Genomic DNA, 22,651 nt, shown 5'->3' on the forward strand with positions numbered 1-22,651 from the left:
CGGGGGGCAGTAATTTTGTGCAAAATTTGTTGATTCTGCCCCCTGAAATTCACTTTGCCCCCTCCGTGCCCCCCCGGAAAAAAATTCTGACACCGCCACTGACCTTGCTTAATGATGTAGTAGAAAGACATTTCAAATTTGTCACATAAACTCACGCTCACAGAAATTCGAAATCAATTTCATAAATTCGTTATATGTTTACATTTCATATTGTGTCATTGGATTATGTCACTTTTGACATTTTGGTCAGACATACATCAAATTCATGAAGCCGTAAAATTCTTAAGCATCTTTACCATTTCAATTTATAGTTTTAAGAAATTAAAAAAAGTGTTTCAACTCTAAACAATATTTATGCAGTGCAATTTAAAATGATATTTGCGGCTCAAATAAACACTCCAAATTAAAGTCCAACAAGTTAAAACAAAATAAATATGCATAAAAAGGATACGGTGTACATATGCTAAAATATATACTAGAGCCAATGGCATAGCCAGGATTTTTTTGAAGATAGAGGGGAGGACGGAGGCAAACTTGGGAGAGAGCCAACTTCCAAGATGGGAAAATTTAACAAGTACATGTATTGTCAAAAATGGGCTAAAAACAGTAAAGAGTCTGCAATATCAGGACGGCCAGTATCCGGGGGTGGGGGGCACAGAGGGCGGCCAGGATCCCTCAGGGCCACAGGTGGCAGCTGCCTCCCTTTGCTCCCTGGCTATTCCACTGACTAGAGCAGTTCTTGCACCACAAATCTGGACCGTGTGGCTTGAACTAGATTTCGTAATGGTTGCGCTAATTAGGGGGCATTTAGTGGAGGGCGCTTATTAGGGATGCTTTTCTAATAAGTGCTGCTGTTCAAGTCTCTGTATGTCAAAGCATAATTAGTTGTAAAGAGAGGTCAGGTCCAATAACTTTTAAATGCTTAGTAAAAATTGTGGACTCATCATATAGGCCTAGAGTAAAAAGTTACAGACTGTGGTGCAATATAATAGTGAGCTGGAAAATAAATTATTTTGAGAGACGACGTTAAACGTGTGCAGAATTTTGAGTATTGGTGATCTGGAATAAGTTTACAGAAATGCACCAAAACTATGTAATTTTTTAAGTTTCAGGTAGTATGTTTACAGGTCCTGGTATATTGGCAAAATAAGCTATTTTGATTTATGGTACATGTACATACATCCGGGACATACATATTTGAGCACATGAAAAAAATAGTACGTCCAACTAAACTTGAGATACTTAAAACTTTCAACACAAAAATTACTGTTGTGTGATTTGCGATTAGGCCTACATGCGTAAGTTTTTTTCCTTTTTGTTTCTTTTTTTCTTTTTTTTGCTTTTAAAAAGATATTTTACTGCTTGCGAACATATTAAAATCTATTGTCAATTGGTCCCCCCCCCCCCCATTTTGTTTTAATTCATACAAGATAAAATCATGCGTCAGTGAAAGCTGAAACTTCTATAAGATGCTTAACAGAATTTTGTTTTTAGTAGCTTTTTTAAATCTAGGGAAGTTTAGGCTTAGGCCTACCGGTACCCAAAAAAATCTGAGAAAAGTAATAAGATTAAAGTTCTTTAACATGTACTTCTTTTTTCGCATTTTCTCAACTGATTTTTTTCAACCTTTATTGTAACTTTATTATTATGTTCAAAAAATAAAAAGGTACAAAATTAACAGGTCTTTGATGTATATCTCATTTTCATCATTGTTTTTATTAGGAAAGTTCTATAATGTGTATTTTTCTTGCAATTATAAAAAAAGTTCTGTAATGATATGCAGGCCTTTTAGGCGAATTCTGGTAGTCATGGTTGCTCATATATTTAAAAAAATCATTGTCTATATTAGCATGATTAGGGATTTTGCCTTGGAAGAATTTGCAAAAATTGCTTAATAGTATAATGCTGGTACTTGAGATCGTTTAGGAAAATGTTTCGTTTTGACACTCTTTATATCATAACTCAAAACCACAAGTGCTGCAAATAAGTGTAACTGTGATATTTGAATTCTTTGTCAAGCTTCCTACAAAATAACCACAATAATTTTCAACGGAGGTCATTAATTGCCTTAAAGAGTAAAAAGAAAGCTTCTGTTATGAAAGTTCTACAACTGGAAAAGTAGAAAATTTAAACTTCTTTGATTTGTATATTTCTTTTTCACATTTTTCTACTCTGTAATGAGTATTTCTCTTGCTGAAGATATGAAGAGAAAAGGTACATGTCCACACTAAGTTGAAATTACTTATCACTCAAGTAGTACTATACTAGCATGCACGTTTTGGTATGTATTCTTTCTGTATTCTATATTGCAGTTAATACGTTGTCGTAACACACTTCTACCGTGACATAATGCCTAAAGTTAAGAAGAGAAAAAGTACAATGTCGCGGAAAACCACAGGTGCATATCAGATGGCTCTATCTAGACATCGTGAAACCCCTGAAGAGAGACAGTCACGGCTACAACAAATGAGTGAACATGCTGCCAGTGCGCGAGTTTCCGAAACCCCTGAGGAGCGACAGTCAAAGCTACAACAAAAGAGAGAACACACTACCAAAATGCGAGCCTCTGAAACCCCTGAAGAGCGACAGTCAAGGCTACAACAAAAGAGAGAACACACTACCAAAATGCGAGCCTCTCAATGAAACCCCTGAAGAGCGACAGTCACGGCTACAACAAAAGAGAGAACACACTACCAATGTGCGAGCCTCTGAAACCCCTGAAGAAAGACAATCACGGCTACACAAAAGAGAGAACACACTACCAATGTGCGAGCCTCTGAAACCCCTGAAGAAAGACAATCACGGCTACAACAACTTCAAGAACAGCGTCTCTATCAAACAGCAGAAGCACTCGCCCGACACAAAAAATTGGGTATCATCAAAGACACAACAGATTTTCTTGAAAGTGATTTTACACCAGAAGATGCACACCATGAATTATCTGGTCTCTTTGATACCACTGCATGTCCACACTGCAAAAGCTTTCGATGGAAAGAAGAAAGGTCAGGCCTTTGTTGCTCAAACGCAAAGGTCAAACTTAACCCATTCCCACCACCACCCACTGTTATTCAGAACCTATACCTGCAATCTGAATTTCTGAACAAACTTAGAAAATATAACAACTCCCTGTCATTAGCATCACTCGGTGTAGGACGTGAAATTATACAGCATGGATACAGTCCAACCGTAACAATCCAGGGCAAGATGTACCATCTTATTGACACCCTGCTTCCTTCTGATGGTAATGTACCAAAATTTGCTCAGTTATACTTCCATGACACTGATAACGCAGTCTCCAACCGCCTATTGCACAATCCCGATCTTGAAGCTACGACAATTGGTACACTGCAAGAAACGCTTCGCAAAGTTAATCCGTACATCAAGTCCTTCAAAGCAGCCATAGAGGTTCAAGAACAGAATCAAGACAGTCTCCACATTGTGCTGAATGCTGAGAAGAAGCCATCAGAAGATCATGCAAGGCGTTACAACCTTCCCACAGGAAGTGAAGTTGCAGTGATCCTACCAGGTGATTTAGTCAACAACCTTGATGTTGTTATTCATCCACGGGAAGGCCCCATGCAGCATATAAACCAACTGCACAGAAGCTATGACCCCTTGCACTATGTCATACTATTTCCTTATGGAACTGATGGATATCACTTGCACATCCCTCATTCCAAAGGTCCACGGAATGTTACACCAGTGGAATTCTATAGGTATATCCTTCAAGTTCGAGCAGATAGTGAAAACTACATTATGAAATCTAGACGACTTCTGCAACAATATGCATGCGACCAATATGCCAAAATTGAAGGTGAACGTTTAAAGTACATTAAGTATCACCAAAAAGAAATACGAGCGGAAAAGTACAGTGGCCTGATGGATGCGATTGACAATGATGATACAAACAATGCAGGAAGAAAAATTATCCTGCCGCCAACTGTGTATGGTAGTCCTCGCTTTTATGCAGAAGCCTTCCAAGATGCAATGGCAATTGTTCGCCATTATGGTAAGCCATCCTTATTTGTGACATTCACCTGCAATCCAAGTTGGCCAGAGATTAAGGCATCATTATTCCAGGGTGAGAGACCAAGCGACAGGCCAGATATATGTGTTAGAGTCTTTAATATCAAACTCGAAGAGCTGCTGAAAGACTTGCGTCGAGGTGACGTCCTTGGGAAAGTAGTGGCCTTCACATCTGTGAAAGAGGATCAAAAGAGAGGCCTTCCGCATGCCCACATCTTACTCATATTAAAGGATGAAGATCAGCCAAAAATGCCTCAAGATATTGACTGCATCGTGTGTGCTGAAATACCAGACAAGGAAACAAATCCAAAGCTATATGACATTATAACGCACAACAACATCCATGGACCATGTGGTACTATCAACAGAAACTCCCCATGCATGGTTGGAGAAGGTGCATCACGAACATGTGGAAAACACTTTCCAAAAGACTTCAGGAATCACACAGTAGTCACACAATCATCGTATCCAGAATACAGACGAAGATCTCCAGAAAATGGTGGCCGAACACATAGGATGAAAGTTCATGGAAATAACTTCGAAGTTGACAACCGATTTATCGTTCCATACAATCCTTTTCTGAGTCTGAAGTTCAATGCTCACATCAATGTTGAAGTGGTTCACAGTGTAAAAGCTGTGAAATACTTATACAAATATATCACCAAGGGATGTGACCGTGTAATGGTACGCTTAAGCAATGGAGAAGAGATAGATATTACCAATGACGAGATAGAACGCTTTGTGAATGCCCGATATGTCAGCGCGTCACAAGCATTATGGAGGATATACGAGTTTAAACTCCACCAAAGGTACCCTGCTGTTATGAAGTTGCCTTGCCATCTGGAAAATGAACAGCTGGTTGTATTCAACGAGGGACAGGCTGAACAGGCTGTATGTGAAGGTCCACCAAAAACAAAGCTGACAGAATGGTTTAAACTAAATCAAGCAGATCCCGATGCAACAACTATTCTATACACAGACATCCCAAAACATTACACATGGAACCGAAATCGATGGCAAAAGAGAAAACGTAGAAGCGGCTTCAACAATGACGATACAAGGTCCGATATGATTGGCCGTATACCTGTCATTAGCTTGAATGCCCACCAATCGGAGCTCTATTTCCTGAGAATGCTACTTCATCATCAACCTGGTGCTACTAGCTTCGCAGATTTGAAGACAGTTGAAGACAAGGAACATGCTACCTTTCAAGCTGCATGTTTAAAATTAGGACTACTGGAAGACGACACAGAGATCGACAAGGTCATGGAAGAAGCTGCAGCTCATAAATTTGGCAACCAGCTACGAGATGTGTTCGCTACTATCCTCATGTGGATTCGACCGGCAGATCCTCTGGCCTTTTATGAGCGACACAAGCATCAATTGGTAGAAGATTACCTACGCCGGGATCAGGTGAAAGACCCAACTGATATCATTGTGAACGAGCTGCTCATTTATCTGCAGGATAGGTTGGAAAGAGAGAAGTTAGAATTGCAGCGCGATTTTGGCCTGCCCATGCCCGATGCCAACGTTACTGACAGTCATATGCCCAGAGAGATCAGAGAAGAAATCAACCATGACGTTGATGCATTACAACACATTGATGTCACCAATCGGAAAAAACTGAATGCTGAACAACGGGAGGTATACGACACTGTCATTACATCAGTAGACAGCGAGCAAGGGTTACTTATTTCATTAGACGCCAGTGGCGGGACAGGCAAAACCTTTGTCCTGTCTACCATTCTTGCACACGTACGATCCAAGAAGGGAGTTGCCCTCGCTACAGCTACAAGTGGAATTGCCGCTACCCTTCTGCCTAAAGGTCGAACTCTTCATTCACGACTAAAAGTACCCATCAACATAACAGAGGAGAGTACATGTAACATCACACCACGTTGTGCAACAGCTGAACTGATTCGTCGATGCAAGCTCCTGGTAATTGATGAGGTGAGCATGGCAGACCGCCGAATTCTCGAAGCTGTAAATCGTTCAATGCAAGACATCCGGAAGAATAAACGCACATTCGGTGGTGTTACAGTTGTGCTGGCTGGTGATTGGCGCCAGATATTACCTATCGTAAGGAAGGGAAGTAGATCTGCGATTATCAACGCATGCATCAAATCATCACCACTGTGGTCTGATGTCAAAGTTATGAAGCTTACCAGAAATATGAGAGTAGCAATGGCAGGGGGCGATGAATGTGATTACGCAAAACATCTTTTGGATATAGGTGAGGGGAAAGTACCAGTAGACTACAAACTCGGCAAACATAAAATTCGAATTAAGGACGAATTTGTTTACCACTCAGACAGCTTCGAACACTTTGCAAACTTTGTCTTTGATGAATTGCAACACAACTACAAGAATCCTGAATGGTTGACATCCAGAGCAATACTGTGCCCAACAAACGATGGAGTAGATAAGGTCAACGACTACCTTCTGAAGAAATTCCCTGGTCCTGGCCGAGTATATAAGAGCAGTGACACTATTGAGGATCATAAGGAACGGCATCAATATCCAGAAGAATTTCTGAACAGCTTAAACCCATCAGGATTACCATCTCATGTAATAACACTCAAACCGGGCGCCCCCATTATCCTGTTGAGAAATATCGACCCCATCCAAGGACATTGCAATGGCACCAAGTATGTAGTAACCCATCTGAATGACCATGTCATCGATGCCACCATCGCCAGCGGAGTCCATGTTGGAAAAACCCTTTTCATTCCACGTATTTCTCTTTCACCATCTGAGAACCTCTACCCTTTCCAACTTAAGCGACGTCAGTTCCCAGTGCGAACAGCATTTGCCATGACCTCCAACAAGGCTCAAGGCCAAACACTATCACGAGTTGGCATCTATTTGGAAAAGGACTTTTTTTCCCATGGTCAACTGTACGTGTCGATGAGCAGAGTGGGAAACCCAAACCATCTCAAAATCCTGACCAAGAATGGAACATTTCCGAACAGGGACGGCACCTACACAGACAATGTTGTTTTCCATGAGATCCTTTAATCATTCACCACCACGAGCTGCAGTACCAGCACCACCAATACCACCACCACAACCAGAAGCAGCATCAGCACCACCATCAGCACCACCACCCCACCAGCACCACTGGCAGCAGCAACATTTTCAGGATACAGATGCAGGTTAGTTTCAATAATATACTAACATGAATCTTATTTTGTTTTCCATTTCTGCACTTCAATACTCTTTTCGTGAAATTTTATTACATTTGCCTACGAATAATACTTAGAAAGAGCTTTACAAAATAAAAAAAAATACCTTGATGTGCTTCCATCAGCTCTACCGATCTGTGATGTAGATAACAGAGTAATACAGTAAATATAGCTCCACATAGACCTACATTGTACATCATGTCACTTTTGAGTATATCATCATTTCCATGCACTAATGTCTTAAACGCTAAAAAATGCCAACTTCCAAGTTAAATTTGTCATAATCTACATGTGTTCTAACACTTCCATCACCTTCTTCCAAATGTACAGGTAAATTGACACATTCCAGGAAATCAGCTAGCCCTTATTATGGAGGACATGCCTGAAGAAGTTGCTGTCAACATGAGCTTCCCCCTCAGCCCTATACCAATATGTGATGAAGACGGTCGACCAAGGTTGAAATGATGATGATAATAGTAAGCATGGTAAGATAATACTTTTCTATATTCACATTTATAGCTTGCTAATACAGGCCTAGCACATGTCAGTTCCGTGCAAGAATGTCTTAACCACTAAATGGAATTCATACTAAATGGAAATCAGGTATTAACTACAGAATTTACATTACCTTCTTCAAATGTACAGATAAAGGGGACAAATTCCTGGAAGTTAGCAGCGTTTACGAAGAACATGCATAGTATAAGCCTACTCTTCCACCAAACCAGTCCTGCATGAATCAGCATGATGTACCATTCTCTGATGAAGATGGTCGACCGATGTCCAAATGATGATGATGACAATAGTAAGAATTGCATATTATATAGCTTGATAGGAGTATAGAATTCCCTTTCTCCATCATTTTCATGCATGTACAACTTGACCGTTAACATGGCTAAAATGAAATCTATGTACATTACTACATATACAATGTGCCCACTTCAATTTCAATTATAAATTATTTCTTTCCAAACTCTATTTATTCTATTCATTTTAATATTCCTTGCTCAACACCTTTCCCCATTCTTTCTGTCACCCACAGATGTGATGATGACGACAATCAACATGAAAAGGCGTCGAAGATCATATAAAAACAGGAAGAACAAGAAAAGGAGGAAGAGGGAGAAGTTCAAAGAAGCAAACAAGACCAACGACAAGCGACTTTCATTTAAAATTTGTGAAAATATTTCATAACTGTCGTACATCATAAGCCACGCTCCAAATGACTACATTTATAGCAAAAGATAATAAATTAATTTTTTTAAACTGCATTGTTTAATGACTTCCCAACAAGCAAATACAAAACATCTTTAAAATGTTACAAAACTATTTTTCCAACGAAGTTATAATACTCTAATTATATGTGTGCTGTTACGCATACGGCCATACGGGTATACCTCTAGTACCTGTAAAAACCGCTGTGTTTCATGATTTCTCCGGAAATACATCGAATTGGAGCGTCAAATTTCAGGATAGTAATGAGAAAAATAGTATCTATTATGTGATACCAAAACCTCATCAACATTGAAAAAAATCGGGGGGATGATGCTGTCGATCGGGTTACGGACCTTTAATACCAACCTAGGTCAACAATTATCAAACGAAGACCCATCCGGAACCAAAGGTCAACAACGGAATCAAACAGTATGGCTATTTAATAATAATATGCCACAAATAACCCAAATGATATTATTTCGTGGCTCCTGCGAGCCACATCATGCATCAGCTATGGGTCGTTGTTCAAAGCTGTTTGGCGGGTATACCTTCTTGGCATTTTAAGATACCAAAAGGACCCATAGGCCTAATTATGAATATTGACCCGGGTCTTATGGTGAGTGTCACCACCGGGTTTGGAAATATTTTTGATTATATTGTTTATTTTTTCTCTTTCATTTGACATCACTGGGGTCATACTTTATTGCAGACCAGTACGCGGAATGAGGGGTGGGGTGCAGCCATACCCCAAATGTGCAAAAGCATACAAAAGTTCCCCAACCCCAATTTAGTGATGAAGTGAGGAAGTATGTTATGTTCATGTCAGTGCCAAGTTGATTCACAGCCTGAGCTTGGTGATCATTTCCGTTTGAATCACAAGCTATTTGGAGTGTTGGGAATAGGTAAGATTAAGGGCTCGGATACCGACGTTTGCACAGTATGTTTGTGGGACCTGAGCACATCAGACACACCAAATTGCATTCTGAATACGAGGAATATCCTTCTGATATCAAATTTTTTTTTTGAAATTCGCGATATAATGCAAATTTTATGACAAATTAGTAAAAATTAATATTTTTAACATTCAACAGTCGAAGTATAAAATATGTACAAATATGTACTTAAAGACAAGTAGTGTATGTAGCTGGGATGAAAATCCATCCATGAACAATTTCACCTTTGGATTGAAGATAAATTATCATTCACCTAAATATTTTTAGGTATTTTTGGGGAAAATGTATATCTTCAATACGAAAGGTCATTTATTTAGATTTATAAAGTTTACATCAAGGACTGTAATAAATGTCTGAAATATAAAAAATATACATTTTTAATAATTTGCCATCAAATTTGTATTATATCGCGAATATAATATAAAAATCTAAATGATTTGGTATCAGATGGACATTCCTCGTATTTCGAATGCAACAATTTGGTGTGTCTGATGTGCTCTCAGGTCCCACAAAAATATTGTGCAAAGGTGGGTGACCGACCCCTTAAAGAACGGAATTAAAGTATGACCTCTTGTAACTGTATTGAGCTATTCCAGTTGAAATCCATACGCCCCATGACCTGACTTTAATCTTTCACATAGGAGGTGTAGATTTCAAATATCACCCATACAGGATCCCATTTGAAATTCACACTCCCTGTGTTTGAAATTAAGGTCATGTCTTACATAGGGGTGTACGGATTTCATCTGGAATAGCGCATAGCGTGGGGTCAGCATGGTCAGTGAGCCCATTGATAATAATACCTGTACAATTAAAGGTTACTCCAAAAGGAATGTGGAACCAAAATAGTGTTTTCTGTTGTTGTAGGACACAAGTATTTTAATCGAAATAATAGTTAGGCGAAAAAGTTCATTTTGGTGACCACTCTCTGGCTAGTAAGGTTTGACGATTGATTCGACTTCTATGGACCATTTAGAAAATAAATAGCCACCATGTCCCTCGCGAAAATCCCGGCATTTTTCGCTAGATGCCAATATCCAAAATGGCCGCCGCCACCATTTTGAAAATTTAAGTTTTGAGCCAGAGCACCTATAAGGGCTGTGCAATAATTATGAGCCCTGGGGGAGGGTAAAATTGGGGGGGCAAGAAATTTTTGGCGAGACGAAAGGGGGGGCAAGCAATTTTGGCAAGCCGAGAGGGGGGGCAAGCGATTTTTGGCACGCATTCACGGGGCACCTTTTTAATAAAATGCTTTAAAAAGGCTTAGGAAAACGGTACGGAAACGCTTAAATATGCATATTTTCCTGCTCGCTGCGCTCGCAACATACATCTAGACCATTTAAAGTTTGGCATTTGGGATCCCAAAATTTGGCATGTTCAGGGGGGGGGCAAAGAATTTTTGGCGGGCCGAGAGGGGGGGGCAAAGAATTTTTGGCGGGCCGAGAGGGGGGGGCAAGCGATTTTTGGCGAGCCGTTCGAAATTTTATTTCCGGGGCTGATAATTATTGCACAGCCCCTAATCATGCACAAAGACACTTTTTCGGATATGTCGAGTACAAGGATTCCGATTCTGACATTAGTTTGACATTACGGCATCATTTTCACCCAGCAATCCAAGATGGTGGCCGGCACCATCTTGAAAATTTTTGTTTTGAACAAGAGGACCTAAAATCGTGTACAAAGACACTTTTTGGATAAGTCGACCACAAGGATTTCAAATTTGACATTACTTTGACATTACGAACTCATATTTACCCAGAAATCCAAGATGGTGGCCGCCGGCGCCATCTTGAAAAAAATAAGGGTGGTGCAATAATTATGTGTACCAGGGGGGCAAAGATTTTTGGCAGGCCAAAAGGGGCGGGGGCAAGCATTTTTGGCAGGTCGAAAGGGGGTCAAGCGATTTTGACAGGTCGAAGGGGGGGCAAGCAATTTTTGGCACAGATATTTTGGGCACTGTTTCTATATTACGCCCTAAAAAGGCGTAGGAAAACGTTACGAACACGTTCAAATATGCAAAATTTCCTGCTCGCTGCGCTCGCATTATATGTATAAGACAATTCAAGGTTTTAAATTTGGGTTCCCAAAATCTTGCATGTGTAAGGGGGGGCAAAGATTTTTGGCACGTCAAAAGGGGGGCAAAGGTTTTTGGCACGTCGAAAGGGGGGCAAAGGTTTTTGGCACGGCCAAAGGGGGGGCAAGCGATTTTTGGCAGACCATTTTGAGAATTCACCCCGGGGTACACATAATTATTGCACCACCCTAAGTTTTGAACCAGATTACCTAAAATCGTGTACAAAGACACCTTTTCCGGTAAGTCGACCCCAAGAAATCCGAATCTGACATTAATTTGACGTTACAAAATAATTGTTGCCTAGAAATCCAAGATGATTTGGAAGAGCGTAAATGTGATTTTTTAATGAGAGCAGAAGCATAAGTGTGTCATTTCCGCCTTATCTGGGGTTCATGTCTCTTATATGGGGTTTAAACTGCCTTATCTTGGGTTTACATCCCTTATCTAGGGATAAGGCGCCTTATCTGTGGTTTAGACGACCTTATCTGGGGTTTATGTTCCTTACCTGTGGCTAAGATGCCTTAACATTAGCATATCGCAGTCTAAACCCAGATAAGGCATATAAACCCCAGATAATGCGCCGTAACCCCAGATAAGCGACGTAGACCCCAGATAAAGCAGTCTAAACCCCAAATAAGGCGCCTTAACCCTAAATAAGGAACATAAACCCCAGAAAAGGCATCTAAACCCCACATAAGGTGCCTAACTCTAGATAAGGGTTGTTAACCCCAGATAAGGGTCGTAAACCTCAGATAAGGCATCTAAACCCAAAATAAGGCGCCTTAACCCCAGATAAGAGACGTAAACTCAGATATGGCAGTCTAAACCCCAGATAAGGCGCCGTCTGGGGTTTACTTCTCTTATCTTAGGTTTATGTTCCTTATTTAGGGTTAAGGCGCCTTATTTGGGGTTGGGACTAGTTTATCTGAGGTGTACGTCCCTTATCTGGGGTTAAGGCGCCTTATCTTGGGTTTAGATGTCTTATCTGAGGTTTACGACCCTTATCTGGGGTTAACGACCCTTATCTAGAGTTAAGGCACCTTATGTGGGGTTTAGATGCCTTATCTTAGGTTTATGTTCCTCATTTAGGGTTAAAGCGCCTTATTTGGGGTTTGGACTGCTTTATCGGCGGTCTACGTCCCTTATCTGGGGCAACGGCGCATTATGTGGGGTTTAGATGCCTTATCTGGGTTTAGACTGCGATATGCTAATGTTAAGGCATCTTAGCCACAGGTAAGGAACGTAAACCCAGGATAAGGCCGTCTAAACCACAGGTAAGGCGCCTTATCCCTAGATAAGGGATGTAAACCCAAGATAAGGCAGTTTAAACCCCATATAAGGGACATGAACCACAGATAAGGCGAAAATGACACACTTATGATTCTGCTCTCATTCAAAAATCACATTTACGCTCTACCAAATAGGGGCCATCTTGGATTTCTGGGCCAAAATTATGTTATAACGACAAATTAATGTGAGATTCGGATTTCTTGGGGTCGACTTACCGGAAAAAGTGTCTTTGTACACGATTTTAGGTAATCTGGTTCAAAACTTATTTTTTTTCAAGATGGCGCCGGCGGCCACCATCTTGGATTTCTGGGTAAATATGAGTTCGTAATGTCAAAGTAATGTCAAATTTGAACTCCTTGTGATCGACTTATCCAAAAAAGTGTCTTTGTACACGATTTTAGGTCCTCTTGTTCAAAACTAAATTTTTCAAGATGGTGCCGGCCACCATCTTGGATTTCTGGGTGAAAATGATGCCGTAATGTCAAACTAATGTCAGAATCGGAATCCTTGTACTCGACATATCCGAAAAAGTGTCTTTGTGCATGATTAGGCCTATATAGGGGCTCTGGTTCAAAACTTAAATTTTCAAAATGGTGGCGGAGGCCATTTTGGATTTTGGCCTCTAGCGAAAAATGCCGGGATTTTCGCGAGGGACATGGTGGCTATTTTTTTCTAAATGGTCCATAGAAGTCGAATCAACCGTCAAACCTTACTAGCCAGAGAGTGGTCACCAAATTGAACTTTTTCACCTAACTATAAGGCATAAATTTCGTTGTAAAAAGTTGTATATGAGTTTCTTCAGTTCAACAACATTTTGTTACATCAGAGACTATGGCTGCAATAACGACTTCTGGTGATCAACAGCAAGCTGCTCCCACCGTTTTGTCGGAGGCCAAAAAGGTTTGCAACATATTTTATTTATAGGCCTATATCATTTTGTAAACAGTGACTTCGATTTTGATTTGACATTGGGGTAGATGAGGTTGGAAGAAAATTCGGAAGTATATAGTGAATCAGGCCCTTTTCTTCGACAGAATAAAGTTGTACAAATGCGCACGAAGCGCGCGAAAAATGTTGCCATATTGAAGCTTATAAATATGGTGCAATGGAATAAATTGGCTATCCGGGGGCTAAAATGGCCAGATATTAGGTTAATTTGGTCAGAAACCCACATACATGCAAAGAAACGTTTTGTAATTTTAGGGGGGGGGGGGGGGGTTTAACCCTTTATCATCAGGTTCGCCGTCGCAAATAATAAAGGAGATAAGGAGAAAAAGTGAGCCCGCCCGGGAATCGAACCCAGGACCTCAGGTTTACGAGACCTATGCCTTAACCACTCCACGGGAGCTTCATAATTAGGCTGGTTGAAATTCGAACCCATAAGCGGTCACTTAAACTTATCTCCTCCCCGCAAATAGCCCATAGTAGCTAGAGCCGTAAATGCGAGAAATAAATTGCCATCCTCCCTGTGAGGAAATATATAACACGGAAAAACAGTGGCATGATCGACGGGAATTATATAAATAAACATAAATTTTCACCAGGTTCGCCGTCGCAAATAATAAAGGAGACAAGGAGAAAAAGTGATCCCGCCCGGGAATCGAACCCAGGACCTCAGGTTTACGAGACCTATGCTTTTAACCACTTGGCCACGGGAGCTTCATGATTAGGCTGGTTGAAATTCGAACCCATAAGCGGTCACTTAAACTTATCTCCTCCCCGCAAATAGCCCATAGTAGCTAGAGCCGTAAATGCGAGAAATAAATTGCCATCCTCCCTGTGAGGAAATGTAACACGGAAAAACAGTGGCATGATCGACGGGAATTATATAAATAAACATTAATTTTCACCAGGTTCGCCGTCGCAAATAATAAAGGAGACCAGGAGAAAAAGTGATCCCGAGAAAAAAAGAAGTCACAAACGCTGTATACCTCGGACAGCCTCGAAACTAATTCGACAGTTATTTGATGATTACTCCGGAAATGTACCGATTTGGAACGTCTAATTTCACTATGTTAAGGGATCTAAAATGAGCGTTTATTGGGTTTCGACAGTATTTTTGTGGGACATGAGAGCACCTCGGACCTATCGAATTGCATTCTGAATACGAAGCATGTCTTTCTGATATCAAATAATTTTCATTTTTGAAAATCGCAATATAATACAAATTTTATGACAAATTATAAAAATTTGATATTTTTCAAATTTTTGATATATAACAGTCCTCGAAGTAAATTATGTAAATCTAAATTATATTCTTAAAGTGTATGTAGCAGGAGGAAAAGCCGACGATCAATTGAAAATTTTGACCTTTCATATTGAAGATATGGATTTTTTTCCCCAAAAGACCTAATTTTTTTTGGTGTTTTGGGAAAAAAAATCCATATCTTCAATGCGAAAGGTCAAAATTTTCAATTGATCGTCGGCTTTTCATCCCACCTACATACACTTTAAGTATAAATCATCAGATTTATAAAGTTTACTTCAAGTACTGTTAAATATCAAAAATATCAATTTTTAATGGTTTGCCATAAAATGTGTATTAAATTGCGAATTTCAAAAATCAAAATTATTTGATATCAGAATGACATTCTTCGTATTCAGAATGCAATTCGATATGTCTGATGTGCTCTGATGTCCCACAATAAATACTGTCCAAACGTTCATACCCCAGCCCTTAATGAGAACAATATGAGCTTTCACCTGATGTCAAAATCTGCATTTTGATGGTGTAAGGTGGGGGATGAGGCTGTCAATCAGGTTACCCACGTAATATTTGTTTATATCCCAAGAAGTCCAGGGCCGGATTTACCTTTTTGGGGGCCCCAAATTGGGAGGCCCCAAACGCACCGTGAGGAAAGCATGTGCACTCAAGTGGCCAAGTTTTTAGATTCTACTAGGACATTTGCACGCGAAGCGCGCGAAAAATTTCAATTTTAGCCCGAATTGAAGCTGAAGTGTGCTATATAACCGGCCAGTGCGCGCGAAGCGAGTACAATTTTGCCATTTTTGTAGGCTATTTTGGCCCAAAACATGGTGTTTTTTTGGCTAAAATGGAAGATGCACACTGCACGGGGAAATTTTGGGGCCCCCAAAACATGTGACCACTAATTCAGATTTACCCAAATATTTGGAGTATTGTTGTACGGCTTGCATAGTCGTATAGTCAACTGTGCATTTCTTTACCTCCGTATAAAATCAATAATTCATGCTGGGAGCCAAGTAACATTCTGTCTGCTTAGTGCAGATTGGTATTTTTTATTTTACTTGAGAGCATAATAGAAATACATCAGACGAATAAGGCGCCATGATAGAAGGTCAGGTCGGGTATCAAAGGTTATTGTAACTTCAAATACTGTTTGTATTTCACTTGCCTCTGTCACATATTTCCTTCATATTATTGACAGTAAGTCCTAATTTTGACTTTGCTATTGCAAATTGTCATTTCATATCAAATTAGTAGACTTTCTTTGAAAAAACATATCACTGGTGCCTGATGGGAATACCCGTCCGCCATTTCATTAAACTGGATCGTTTTCGCCTGGTTTGTGCCCAGATGTATTGAGGCGCGCTATACTCTCATTGAACAGGCAAAGTTCGCAAAACTAACAACGTGGTTATTTGCCAATCTCAATTAACATGATCCAAGGGGTCGAACATGAATTATTCATAACGGATCGATAACTGGCCTCACTTTCTAGCTAGTAAACCAGAGGTTTTGCGTTGCTAATAGAACAACCATGAATTTAGTGTCACCCCCTTGCTATGAGCCCGTCGCCGAAGATCCATGCTCCCCAAAAGGTGTATATAGTGTTTGTTGCAAGAGGACAAAAGGCGCAATGGGAAATAATTTATTTCCGGTTGAGCCTGCTAATTAGGAAATAATGTAACATTAGTGTGACCTCAGTCAAACATTTTTGGTTCATTTGTGCTTTACTCTAAACCCGGGCTCTAAACACCGTAGCCACTATTGTGTGATTTTCTTTGCCTACTTATAAAATCAATAACTCATCCCGGTAGCCAAATACAATTATATCTGATTAGTGAAGATTGATATTTTATCAGGGAGGACGTGAATACGAACAAACAGACAAATACGGGGCCATAATGCAAGGTCACGTGATGTATATCACACTGTTCAGACTTCAAATACTCACTTGTATTTCATATCTTATACCTGTCATGCATATCCTTCGTATTATTGACAGTAAGTCCTAATTTCGACATTACTATAGCAGAAAGACATTATCTTATCAAATTAGAAGATTTTCTTGGAAAAAAAACTATCACTGCTGCCTGATGGGATCAAAGTAGTTAACTCCATTTCCGCCCGTCGTGACCACGATTGAGTGCGTTTTACTCTCTTTATTTAATTAACAGGCACGATTCGCTAAACTTACGATTGTAAAACTTCAAATATGGGCTATAAGACCGGTGACAAGCAGTCTTTTACCACACAGCGCCATTGTTTGCTTATTATTAAATATTGAATTGCGTACACACTGGAATTAGGTAGTGGCTAATGTCCCGTATCGCCTTCCACATCGCAGATACAACTTCCAGCAGCGTCTTTTGCTGCGGAAGATGTCCATTAGACAATCATAGCCTCCAACATGGCAAAGCAAAATTGCAGCGGACAAATGAAAACGCGACGTTTTCCCGTTACGGCATAGGTATCGGCTTATTTTCCATCAGCGTCTTCTGCAGCGACTAGATTTCCACAGCGTCTTCAGTTGCAGAAGATGTCCATAAAGCAAACATAGCCCCGAACAAAGAGAACGGAAGATCACAGTGGACAACTATGGCCGCACTACATTTTGACTTTAAGGCTACCATATAGTCCGCGACAGAAACACCAGCTAATTTTCCGTAGCGTCTTCCACCCCAACAAAGAATTTCCGCACGAAAGATGGCAATAAGGCGAACAAAGCCCCGAACACAGCTAATCACTTGAGCGGAGAGACCTGCAGGTCGCGGAAATCGTAAAACGCGACTCTTAACGCAACGGCGAAACGCCCGCCAAAACGTCGGAGTAGTGGCCTTTACGGGCCTTTTTCGTTGTGACAAACTTAGCGGCAAACTTGCTGGACCCTTCTCTGCGCCGACAAAAATATGCCGGACGTAGCCTTTTCCACAGCGTTTTTCGCAACGAGAAACGTCGATATAATAAACAAAGCCCCGAGTAGCGCGCTCAATCACTTGAGTGGAAACTCACAACCGAGAACTGAAATTCGACACTACCCCGAAACCGCGATGTTTGTCACACAACAAAGAACAACATCGGTCTATTGTACCTGCCAGCCTTATTATTTATTTAAATCGTGTTTTTTCGCATTTTGTGTTAAAGGAACCTGAGGAATGTGCTCAACAGTACAAATGCGAGAATGAAGACAATCCACAGGTGGTACAATGGTATGTTGACTTGGGCCAAAGGTATGGCCAGTGGTTCTTGTCTTTGAAAGGAGACGAATGGGTGTTTCAACCATCTCAATCTCAATCCAGCTGTAAGCAAATTTTGAACAACTTATATTATATCAAAACATAAATATATATTTCTCGTTGAACAAATTAATCAGGATCGGTGGAATAAACTCAATAAACAAGGTTCGTTTTATCTGATTCATTAAATGCACTTATTAATCTGTGTATGGTTCAGCAAACACTGTTGCCTTTGTGACAATGGCGGCAGAAGTATTACAATTTAGGGAGGGGGTCGGGGGACGTTGGGGACGAGTATATTTGGAACTTTGATTTTTGACTATTTGGGCCCCAGATGAAAGGTGTGATGCGCTATTTGATGGGCCAATACGCGGGAAGCGCGCAACATTTTGCAATTGTACCTTATTTGAGCAAACAAACAGTGTTTTTCATGCTCAAAAGGAAGATGCAGAGGGCAATTATTGCTTTATTTTGTCTTCTATTACAATTTTAGGGGGGGGGGAGCATCCGCCGTTGCAAAAATTTAGGGGAGATGAGCCCCTCCACCGCCTATGCCTTTGTCAACTCTTGATGATGAGTGATTGCTTTGGCAACTGACGCTAGATAGCTAGCTCTAGATGTATCTCTAGCGCAAGTCTTGGTGTTGCCAGTTGATTTTCCATCTGGGAATTTTCTTCTTGATCCCAATTGTAGAAACTTATCAAACATGTGAGATATAATTGATACTTTCCATCATCTCTGTTCATGGTGGTGTACCTCCTCTTTCTAATTTCTATATCCTCCTTTATTTAGCATTTGTCGGGTGGCAAAGAAAAAAACTTGAAGTGAAAGTTGCAATACATTTGATTATTTGACCCAAATCAAAGTGTTTACCGAATGTGTGCGTATTCAAACAGTAATTAAAGAACAGTGATTTTTTCTTTGCATTGTGGGGGGATCCTCCCCGTCAGGCACGATGCGGATATTATATTTTGTATGTTATAGATCATATTATATTATTTTTAATACTCGTTTATTCATAAATTTCAGACAAATATTTGCTGTATATGTATGACAGCAAGGAGCCACTTGAACCTCATCCAGGTATTCCATTTACTATGCAGCAATCTGACGACTTGCTATATAGTTCAACGGTTAAGACCTGTATTGAAACCACCTCCACAACTCAGCTCAATAACACGGTAAGAACTACGGTTATTCACGCCCTCACACACAAATTGAAGTTTTCTATTCCTTTAAGGGCTCGGTCACCGTTGCACAATATTCTTTACTTTGATCTCTGTCATTTGGCACCATTCGGGGGATCATACCTTCTTGACATTTTGAGATTTTAAGAAGAGCACAAATATGAATATTGACCCAAGGCTTATGAGGAGTGTCACCCCCAGCAGGGAAATTATTTTTATTATGTTCTTTACTTTTATCTCTTTCATTTGACACTACCTGGGGATCATACCTTCGTGGCATTTCAAGATATGCCCATTTCAGACCAAAAGGTTAGTCAGTAAGTAAGTTAGTAAATTAGTAAGCAAGTACCAATTCACTATTATAGGCTGATATCATTTCATGGTTCAGCAAAAAAAAAAAAAAAAAAAATAATAATACAAAAACAAAGTAAAAGAAATACATCCAATTTGTGGGAACTTGTATATGCTTATGCCTAGCTTACGACTACTGTCTAAATTTGTATACTACAGGATTTGCCTCAGAGTATGATTGGAAATACATGGATACCAGTAAACCCTCGATTTTTTAAAGCGTTCCTTCCCCAGGCAAGACCATTTACAGATCAGTGGGTGTTGGAAAGTCTCGACTTGCCAGGTAATTATTCACTTTAGCATTTATGAAGGTTGATTATGTCTAGAGAAAAAATGTCAAACAGTTTACGTAGCCTTTACAAAAATTGGGTTATAATTAAAAAATAACCTTGCGACAACCTTACGTGTCAAATTACATATTTTCTGTATAAATATATAGTGTTGAATATAAATTCAAAACGTTTTATACGGTTAAGGTAACACATAGTTCAGGTTAAGGTTACGCATAGCTAAATTATGATTATTTGACAGGCTGGGGCCCAGTTTCAACAAAAGGATCAAGGCTGCATGCCCGGCAGGGTTGAGACCGGAAACTCCCATAGTGAGTACTTGAAACTATTGGAGTTCCGATATACAATTAATGGCCCCGCAGGGCAAGACAGCCAGGCATAACCTTAAGTTTTCTATTTTTATTACTTCTTTTTAATTTTTTTGTTGTTATTCCCCAATTTCCCTCATTCTTCAGGACCTGCCGTCTAACTTTCATCGATTTGTCATCGACTTTTTATCATAAAATATCTCATTAGGCGTCCAAAAGGCGTCCAAACGAGCAAAAAACCCGGCATTTTTTATACATAATAACAAATTGGGCTATTATTTAGTGGTGTGGTCCCTTCGAGCCTCTGCGGTTCCATCGTATTGTGCACTTAGGCAAGACGCTTTACCTCACTTGCCTCTCTCCACCCAGGGATGAAATGGAGAGCTGTTAGGAATATTGTCCATATGGCAGCTGATATATTCTAACGACAGCGGAATAAAATGTAAAACGCTTTGATACACGTGACTAATAAAATGTAAAGCGCTTTGATACACGTGAAAGGCCCCGTGTATGTCAAAATTTATTTAATTTAAACTTAATAGCAACAGATGGCGCTATCACTGCACTAAAAAGATTTTTAAGACCAGTTGTAGAATGATTCATATGATATTTTTAGTGAGGTGACTAGGTTGATTGGAAGCTATTGCAATATATGAGAACGTCTTGTGTAACGGCGGAATATATCAAGGCTTTGGAAAGCAGCATTACACGGAACGAAAATATCTTAATGCCCGAAATAAACGGACAAAAAATGCATTTGAATAATATAACATATACTTTTTCATATACGCTTTGAATTTCGAAAATTGACTGTTTCGTTCTTGAAATATAATAATTTTACGATAATACCTCATATTCAGCCCGTTCCACGGATTCAAAATAACGTTAATCAATGATCTGTGTCTGGAGTACCAAGCACTGTGCAATGCCATTGTCATGTTAAATGTGGAGGTTATGTTTGACTTCGTGGGATGGATTAAATATGAGGTGTAATTTTCAAATTTATGTAATTCAAGAACGGAACAGTCAATTGTGAAATTCAAAAATATGTGATAGCTGTTCTATTCTTCATGGTTGACGTCACCAATTTAGTTCTGCCTGGTCTAGGCATTAAAATGAAATTTTCCGATGGAACAGTTCTTTCAGGGACACCCTGTACAAAGTTTCCCAAATGGTCGGAGTATGTATAATCCTACATTCATGCTATAGGCCTACATTTCACAATGTAGAGCGTAGTAGTCATTTCCAATATACCGGCGGCGTCAAAATGCAGGCAAAATATCGAGCTACATTTATACTACTCCTCACATTTGCTTATTTTGTTTACTTTTATCAGGCTACTGTTTGGCATACGATGCCAGTTCTATAACGGCGTCATCTAACTTTACTCCAGCTATCTTAGTGAAGGAGGGAGACCCGAATTGGGATCAACGATTCATCTATCCTATTGACAGTGGACGATTGGACGGAACACCACATTATATATTTCGTCCAATAGGAGTTAGTTCACAGGGAGAAAAATCGTAAAAAGGTTAAAAGCACTAAAAGTGGTATAGTAATAAAGGTTTCCGATATTATCGGATTATAATTATTATACATATAGGGGCCTACCAGGGTTTTTTTTTTATAGATAATATACATGTAAAAGAATTTGAGCTTCCTAAAAGGGCTTTATTGGGACAATGTGCGAGCATAGCGCACCAAAAATTAGTATTTTGCACTATTTTGGTTCATGATCTGCGTGAAAAGGAACTAATTGGGACATGTGCGCGCGTAGCGCGGAATGTTTTTCATTTTTTGTCGGAGGGGCACTTTTCTCTTTCATTTTTTGTCAGGAGGCACTCTACCTACGCTACAGCTTTAAATAGTGTACTGATTTTGTTCAATTCGATTTAATAAAATATCATGTGGAAAGGTTTTGCGACCAAACGATTCTCAGTCTGTGTTTACACTACACGGTTGAGTGCATAACATCATAAGAGCTGTGTGAAACTTTTAGCTGGTCACTAGTGGAAAATACGGCATCTGTGATTGTTTTTTGTCAAAACCCGAATGTTCCCGTCATCAAACAAAAGCTAACACTTCCAGCTAAAACCACTTTTTTCATTACGTCAACAGATGACGCAAAAAAAAATCAATGTTTATAGTAAGGCGAATATGGCAATTCTGTTGAAAACGACCTATTCACGCAATGTTTGACCAAAATGTAGGTTTTAAAAGTCAACCCCCGGGTGATCCTTAAAATATTTTTCGAATTTTAAATCATTAAGGGGTACTACACCCCTGTGGTAAATTTGTGACTATTTTGCATTTTCTCAAAAATAATAACACACTGG

General features: G+C 39.8%; 2 protein-coding genes across 2 annotated transcripts; both read left to right on the top strand.

The window, feature by feature from the left end:
• Positions 1-3,204: 3,204 nt before the first annotated feature.
• On the top strand, positions 3,205-7,044 carry LOC140154666 (uncharacterized). Its single transcript, XM_072177232.1, has one exon. The coding sequence runs from the start codon at positions 3,205-3,207 to the stop codon at positions 7,042-7,044; it is 3,840 nt and encodes a 1,279-aa protein (XP_072033333.1).
• A 6,457-nt stretch (positions 7,045-13,501) lies between these two features.
• On the top strand, positions 13,502-22,119 carry LOC140155724 (uncharacterized). Its single transcript, XM_072178659.1, has 5 exons — positions 13,502-13,640; positions 18,088-18,244; positions 19,209-19,360; positions 19,877-20,000; positions 21,652-22,119. The coding sequence occupies exons 1-5, from the start codon at positions 13,572-13,574 to the stop codon at positions 21,840-21,842; spliced, it is 693 nt and encodes a 230-aa protein (XP_072034760.1). The 5' UTR covers positions 13,502-13,571; the 3' UTR covers positions 21,843-22,119.
• Positions 22,120-22,651: the final 532 nt, after the last annotated feature.

The sequence above is a fragment of the Amphiura filiformis genome, chromosome 6, assembly GCF_039555335.1.
Source record: "Amphiura filiformis chromosome 6, Afil_fr2py, whole genome shotgun sequence".
Lineage (NCBI taxonomy): Eukaryota > Metazoa > Echinodermata > Ophiuroidea > Amphilepidida > Amphiuridae > Amphiura > Amphiura filiformis.